Genomic DNA, 7,942 nt, shown 5'->3' with positions numbered 1-7,942 from the left:
TCAATAAATGTCTTCCTCGGGCTCGGGAGCAGCCTCTTCCATGTCGTCGATTGTTGCCTGATCGTTTGTTTCGTACATAACACACTTTCCATCATTGAATCTCAGCTGAACGTGGTCATGGTAACATTGAAACGTCAGAAGTTTGGTATTTAAAGAAGAATAAAAACAAAAACACCGTGTTTATCTAAAGTTGGGTCGGGTTAAGTGAGCGATAGTGGCAAAGTTTACTTCGTTCTGCCTCGGAAGAAGTGTGTAAACCTATGCCGCTAATGCATTTTGGTCGAAGGTGATAGCGCATACTTTTAGCTGCTTTGGATTGGGTGCTGATTTATCCAGATCGCGATCTGATGGCAATTCGACCTCCCGCATCTGATCGACAAAGTGTGTTCTCACTCTCTGGAATCATCCCATTGCTTAACTGCATCTCAACTACCATATTCTTCGGATCTTGCCTGATAGATATCGTCGATATTTCCTCTTCGCATAACTAAACCAGGGTCAACCACCATTTTCTTGTGGCCGGCGTCTGCTTCATACTGATTCGGAGATGCTTGTGCGACTCCAGGCTTAAAAAATTGTTTCACTCTATTCCTCCACCACATAAATTGTTTGAGGTTGTTACCTCTTGTTCGAGATTTGTTACAGTGATGATTTCCTCCTCTTGAGTTGTTTTGAGACCTTTCCTGAAAAGCTTGAGGTATTCCTACCGGTTTACAGACGCAGGAATAGATCTATAATTTTTATCTTGGTATCTATTACGCTAAGCCTTTATGGTGATATTCACAAGTTCTATTACTGGAATAATGGGATTGCTTTCCGCATTAAATTCTTCACCTGACGTCAAATTTCGAAAAACTGGATATTATGACTGATTAGATTATTGTATTTTTCAAACTTAGTTCCACAAAAAGCTGTTTACTCACAGATTTACTTGATCTCCTTCTGCTGACGGAATTTTTGGTTTATCTTTTCCGGGAGGTCTTGCAGTTTTGGCAACGGGGTCACCGGATTGCTGATACGTTGCCCTGCTTTTCTCCTCCTTTCTCGTCTTTGAAGATCGACGAGGACTTTGTCTCCCCTTAACCCTCCTGTCTTTCTTTTTTTCTCTAGAATCCGATCTACTCTTCGAAATTTGTAATGCTCTGTTCTGTATACATTTATTGCTTTCTTTCATCCGCCGATTTCCCTTCTTTTGATCTATTGTCTAAAAAAAGCGGGAGTAAGCTAATGTTAAGAAAAACACTGAATATGGCATCAAGGGAAACCGTTTGCTCCCCTTTAACTTTCTGAAAATCAGAAAATATAGCTCTATTCTGTCGCCTTCCGCGAATTCCTCATGAATTTCTTGCTCATTCTTTTAAAGCGGTGTTTAAGCAGTTTAGGAACTTCATAATAAACGTACAAACAAGCATACATATACTAACTTTCCCGTAACCTACTCAAAACTTTGTTACAAAAGTATTGCGGCCAGAGTCGGGGCAGAACGGCATGAAGATCGGTGGAGTTACGTAAGCGGCTGCACTCGAACCGCTGTCCAGTGCACCGCTTCGAGCGCAGCCACTTGGGCGACAACACCGGGTTTCATGTCGTTTTGACCCGACTACACTTCTCATCCTTGCTCCATTTGGAGGAAGTCTGACAAGCTAATAATCCCCTCAGATCTGGTGTGGTACAGGTTTCAGGTGGGTATGCCTATAAGGGGTCGTAGATTTTGGGAGGAGGGTGATTCTGTCCATTTCTACCTAATTGCCGTAAAAAAGGGTCCGGAAGATGCGGCGCGTGCACAAGGCTGGCCCGCTCCGAACTCGTGGAAAATAGCGCCCCGGAACGCCCGAAGCGGCATCTTCCCCATAATCTAGGATCCCGTATAGCCATAACTCACCTGAAACTCGCGCCACCCCACTCCTGGGATAATGCCTTTAATACTCGAAATTTCTATCGAAACTAACTAAGAACATGTGCTTGACTCAATGTGTATATGTTCAAGCGTTAAAACTCTGACGTAAGAACGTTTCTCCTGATTTTCTGCCTGAGAATAGAACTATTTTTGGTCCCAACATCGTTTTATCTCTTTTTCAGAAATGTTGGCCGTAATGAAAGATGATGAATGATGAGATGATTGTGAACACTTCCTTTCCAGGCGGAATACCAATGTCACTGCAGCGCTGAGACAATCCTTAACGTCTCATTTACAGTTTAAATAATTGGTTTATCATTATTGTGCGCATCACTAATCTCAATGCCCTATATTCTACCGCCAGAGCACTAATCTCAATCTCACCCTTTCGCACTGTCTTCTTCCGCCGACACACCCATCTGAGTGGGTCCCATCTTACCGCTCTCTGACACTGCACCAGCTGATGCCGTGAGACCCGTCTTACTGCCGTTTAGCATCAACAAACCAATTTGAGGCCACTAGGCCCGTCTCAGAACGTCCCGGTGCATTCGGACGCCGAAACACCAATCTGATCGCGTACGACCAACATCACTGCCTTGCTGCGACGGCGCACTCAACACCACCCTCGACTCCAGGGGAGTAGTCGAAGGGACTGCGGAACAAACAATCATACATTATTATACATTTGTACAGACATATTTAGCCTTTTGCCAAGCCACTGTAATATTTAATGTAATGAGTTTCTTTTTGCTAATATTCTACACTGCGCATCAATTTTGAAGGTCTGTTGGAAGTTCCACTTAGGATCTCCTTAGATTGGTCTCAGCCAAGCTAACTTTACTTCCTTTCCGAGTGAACTTTGCTTGGAATGTGAATACGGAACAATTTTATGATAAACTGGGATCAATTCAGTGCTATAGTTCTATCTAGTGCTATTCTTGCAATATGAGATTTGCCTGGGTACTTGTGTGTTTTAGCAGATGCAATGCGTTTTTTTTTCTCAGAGTTGAGCAGAATGTTGTGCCTTATTTTTGAATATCATGACAAACACATTAATTGGAGACATCTTGTAACAATTCGCTTATGCTGCATATCTGTGTCCAGTCCAAACTGATTGTTTTAATTGTTTTTTCAATTTAAATAGTTAAAGAAATGGGGCAAACAGTTTTTTATTTGTTTTGAGGAACCGTCCCAAGTGAGAGGTTCACCTATTGGAAATGGAACCAGTTCTCTTTTATCAAATAAGTTTTGAGGCATTTGTAAAAGATTTCGTAACTAGCACTAAAGCTCGCTTTCAGATCAGTGCGTCGTCGTTGTTGATCCCCACTCTAATACCTTTAGATCGCACAGGACTATTTTGTAGCCATATTCATGTTAAAGCGTCTTTTCCCCATAAAAATCAGTACGTACCAGAAGTGTAAACAACATACATTCCCTTTGCTATGACTTGGCAACAAATACAAATTGCTGAAAGCGCTCCTTTTTTCTTTTAATTTGAAGGGAAGTGGAGCTGACGGACATCGATTGCTGTGTGAAAAATAAGGGAACATGCTCCATCAATGAAAACATGTGAGCATGAAAACATTTCAAAAATGTCGATTTTGACATCAACGATTAATAACGCGGAGTGGATCTGTTGGGACCAACTCGAAGTGATCTATTATAGGGTACTCCAGCCTAAGGAAACCGTCACTGGGGAATGTTACCAAGAACAACTGATGCAACTGATCTGAACACCAAAGCTCAAACACCCCAGTGAGCAGGAAACATGAAAAAGTGATCTTTCAGCACGACAACGCTCGGTCACATGCTGCAAAAATCGTCAGGGAAACTTTGGAGGCAATAGGATCTCCTACCCCACCCGCTGTATTCACCGGACACTGGTCATTCCGACTACCATTTGTTCCGGTCGGTGACTCATGGCCTGGCAAAACAGCACTCCACTTCCAACGAAGAAGCAAAAAATTGGGTCTTTTCTTGAGTCAGCTTAAAAGACAAGGGATTTCCTCAACAGCGGAATCCTAATCCTGCTTTAAAGAAGGAGAAAAGCCGTAACTAACGATGGACAATACCTTGAATGAATTATGTTGCTCTGAATACGGCTTCAAAGTTAAAAAAAAACTTCAAAACATCTGTACCCCTAGTGTTTATGTCCTAGTCATTTTTTCAATGTTTAGGATGAATCATATAAGTATACAAATCATGATGTGACCTCCCTCTCTCTGAACAACGTTTACACTCTAGATGCTTGTTACATAAATCCGTACATGGATACCATTGCTTGCAAAATGTCCGCACACACCAGCTGTGCTCAACTCCACGTAAAACTGCCTATACCCTATGATTATGGTTCCATTTTTTTTACCAGTTCCAGAAAAACAGGATTTTTTACTATGAACAAATGCAGCAACACTTCCTTTGGATAAAAAATGACTGAGGGTTGTCATTAGAAAAACTTATGGTGGACTATTATTAAATGGATAAAGAGAAAAAGAGAACGAGTTCTGTTCAAAAAATACCTTCTCGATCGTCTGCGGTTTCTGACCAGAAGCTTGCATCTGTAATGGAGTCGTACTAAAACACATAATATTAGGAACGAAAAGAATTATTTGAAAGTTTTCAGTATTATGAGAGCGGTAGTCACATTAGTTTGCGGATTGGAGCTGTGAAGCTTTTGCAATGATGTATTTGGCTTTATGGCCGTCCACCGCTTGAAACGTTGTTCCCTTTTCCTCCTAGAATTACTCCACTGCAAGCAGCTATCGCTAGATTGTCTAAACAATCCATTCTGTGAAATGCGCCCGAAGCGGAGCGACGGAGCGAAGCGGGCAGGATCGAGGTTGGACCGTTGTTAACACCACCTATCGCTGCAGTTCGGAATGGCCACATGTCGTTCCTAACCGTCACATTCACCTTTTCGAGGGCAGCCGCTTACGAAACTACATATACCATGCTTCATGTCGTTTTCACCCTAGTGTCTGACGCGAACATTGCAATCCTTAGCTGGGTCGCGTGGAATAATCGGTGACATAGTTATTTCAGCTGGATCACTACTTTCATTGGTGACTTCACGTTTTAGAACAGGCAATGAAAGGGAGCATATAACGATTTTAAGGTTGTGGTAAAGCCTCAGCGAAAGCCTAGAGTTTCAGGCTATAGATCGCGGTAACCACCGCGGCTCCGTCCATCCTCCTTAATCGTAAAAAACGGGATTGAAGGCGGCGTTCTTTCCCTCGAAATCGGTTGCAACGCGTCACCCTTGTGCACGGGCCGCGACCACGAGGGAGCGGTCGAAGATTAATGAGGTCTCCTCAGCAGCCTATTCAAGTAAAACCAAAGATTTCAGGTGGGTTATGCCCAAAGAATAGACTGCTGAGGGAACGGGAGCGGGTACAAAGCTGGCACGTTCTAACGTACCTAGTACTAACTGGAGCGGTTTCTACGTCACTTTTTTGACGATTAGGGAAGGATGAGCGGAGCCACGCTGGTATTCGTAATCTTCAACTCTAAGCTTGTCTGTGCTTTCCGCACAACGTCAAAATCGAGATACGCCGCCACCCCACGAATAAAGGCATCACCCTTCGAACCTGGGGTAGTGCGGATTTCAGGTGGGTTATGCCTATACGGAGTTGTAGATTATGGAGAGAAGGGTGATTCCGTCTATTTCTTCCTAATTGCCGTAAAAAACGGCCCGGAAGATACGGCTTCAAGCGTTCCGGCGCACTATTTTCTACAAGGAGTTCGATTGGAGCGCGCCAGCCCTTTGCGGCGCCGCATCTTCCGGGCCGTTTTTACGGCAATTAGGAAGAAATGGACGGAATCACCCCCGTCTCCATAATCTACTATCCCGTATAAGAATACTCCAGCTGAATTTTTTAACTCATTTGCTTAAAGGCACCACCCCAGACTTGTGGGGTGGTGTCTTTAAGCAAATGGGTTAAAAAATGTGATACTGACGGAATCATTAGCAATTCTAATGCTTTAAATCCCTTAATAGTGAGTACGTTTTAATGGGCTTACGGCTCACCCGATTCAATAAATGTAAAATTTGCAGAAACATTTGTTATACACGACAGATATGAATGAGTAGCACAAGGCAATGAACAGCTCGAGCTTAGTTTGTTTGCCTCGCGTCTGTTTATCTCGGACTATCATTTAGCGTCAGTGCATCCAGAGCGCATAAGTTGGCCCATCTTCTTGCCCTGGATGTAATTTGTATCTCTCAGAGAAATACTTCGGAGCATTTCTGTTCGTTCCTTTTTACATTTGACATGGAGTTTGGCGCGAAATTCATTCGAGGAAACGACGGCGAATAAACCTACCCCTTCCAAGGATTGTTTTGACTTTCTTAAACTTCTACTTGTACTCGGTGTAGCTAATATCTGGAAAAGAGATTGTGTTGCGATTCGTGGCACTCCAATCGCACTTTTTAGATGCGTGGAAAAGGAAGAACGAGTTAGTGGGATATGCTGTTTACGGTTCAGCTAGAGCCCTTCAAATAATTTTCATTCTACATAATAACAGGCTTAGTCTGTCACGTGTATGTGTTTGTGTGCGTGTGAGCAAAACAAACAATAAAAATATCGGAAGAAGGCTTTGATAAGACTATGTAAGCCTATTGATGCAATAGTGCACAAAAATAGTGAGAACAAAAATAGTGAGACAAAAATAGTGAGTCTGAGAGGTTTTAAGAGTTTCCCGCGTTTTGTAGAGGGACTTCTGTGCTCGTCCTCATCGAGGACGCGTCGTTGTCTTCCAACACATTTTAAGCCGACTGTATAGCAGGGCCAAAACGACATAAAGCATGGTGGAATTGTGTACTCGGCTTCGAGGGCTTCGGCTCTCGAGGCGGTGCGTTGTAGCGTAGCGGTTAGGATAGATGGGGACCATTGCTAGCACCACCTATCGGTACTGTTTGCGATGGTCCCACCGCAGTTCCAACTGCTGTCTCCACCGTTTCGAGCGCGTACGCAAATGCACCATGCTTCATGTCGTTTTCATACGACTATACATGCGCACACAGACTACGCTGACAATTATTCGATACTACGGTCTCTTAATTGAATGAATAAAATTTGGTAGTCTAACCGGTGCATTTGAGGTTATACGGGAGTGTACTCCTCAGCTAACTCTAAGATTCCCTTCCATTATAAAACGTATTGTTCAAGATATGTGCTACTTTTGAATGCACGATCATACCTCTTGTGAAGTTCCTACTTCAATTTTTTTGCTTGCACAGAGAAAGAGTATTGAAGTAAATATTACACATAGAAGAAGAGAGAGGACGCACAGCTCTGTAAACCACTGTAAACCTCAGTAACACAAAACTCTGTACTTACAACTTTTTTTCCACGAAAATTCAATTTTTCGACGAGATCTTTACACACCGAGTTTTACAGGGACGAGCTGAGTGCTCCATCCATTCTCCATCGAGTGGTTGTTGAGAAGAAACTATTGCAAATGAACTATACATGGGAGATACCGCTATCGTTCCATTGGAAATTGGTAAATTATAGCCTGTACATCGATCTATTTGGTGATAAACACTTTCACATCAAACTATGCACTTCTGCAAATTGCACGGGAAGACATTAAGAGACAAATTTATTGAGAACGTGCATGCACGTGCTCCGTCATGCCATCTTCAACCCAATCGTATTTTATTTTTATATTTTTTCTTATTAATATTTGATCATATTTTTACTTCGAAAGCGCTTGCTCCTTTACATGAGTTATATTCTTGCCCAGTTCTGAGGTGTATATTTAGTTCTGCTATGTTTTATACCGGAACTGAAGAAAATTCCCGCCCATTTTGCTAATTGTGGCAGAACGACTTTTGCCATGAGTTTGGATCGTGTCTGATTCATTTATGCTATCAATACATAGAAATCCGTTTGCACATGGAAACAGAGCACAAAAATGAACATCATACGGTAGTCACAATGGAATGTGGTCAATTTTGAAAGTTTCTAACGAAAAAATTGTTTGCTTACGATTTCATAATTCCTATAAAATAATCTAGATACCTATTTTTTCAAGTCAAGT

At 42.4% G+C, this 7,942-nt stretch overlaps 1 protein-coding gene across 1 annotated transcript; it reads right to left on the bottom strand.

Annotated features, from left to right (window-relative positions):
- On the bottom strand, positions 1 to 7,327 carry RB195_009629 (uncharacterized protein; the record flags this gene model as incomplete). Its single annotated transcript, XM_064190267.1, has 9 exons — positions 1 to 105; positions 301 to 396; positions 453 to 566; positions 623 to 683; positions 924 to 1,204; positions 4,417 to 4,455; positions 6,220 to 6,279; positions 7,097 to 7,191; positions 7,285 to 7,327. 9 exons carry the CDS (start codon positions 7,325 to 7,327, stop codon positions 1 to 3), a joined length of 894 nt encoding a protein of 297 aa, XP_064047850.1.
- Positions 7,328 to 7,942: the final 615 nt, after the last annotated feature.

The sequence above is a fragment of the Necator americanus genome, chromosome III, assembly GCF_031761385.1.
Source record: "Necator americanus strain Aroian chromosome III, whole genome shotgun sequence".
NCBI classification, from domain to species: domain Eukaryota; kingdom Metazoa; phylum Nematoda; class Chromadorea; order Rhabditida; family Ancylostomatidae; genus Necator; species Necator americanus.
Note: the sequence above shows the minus strand (reverse complement) of the source record. Positions and strands in the feature narration are given on the sequence as shown.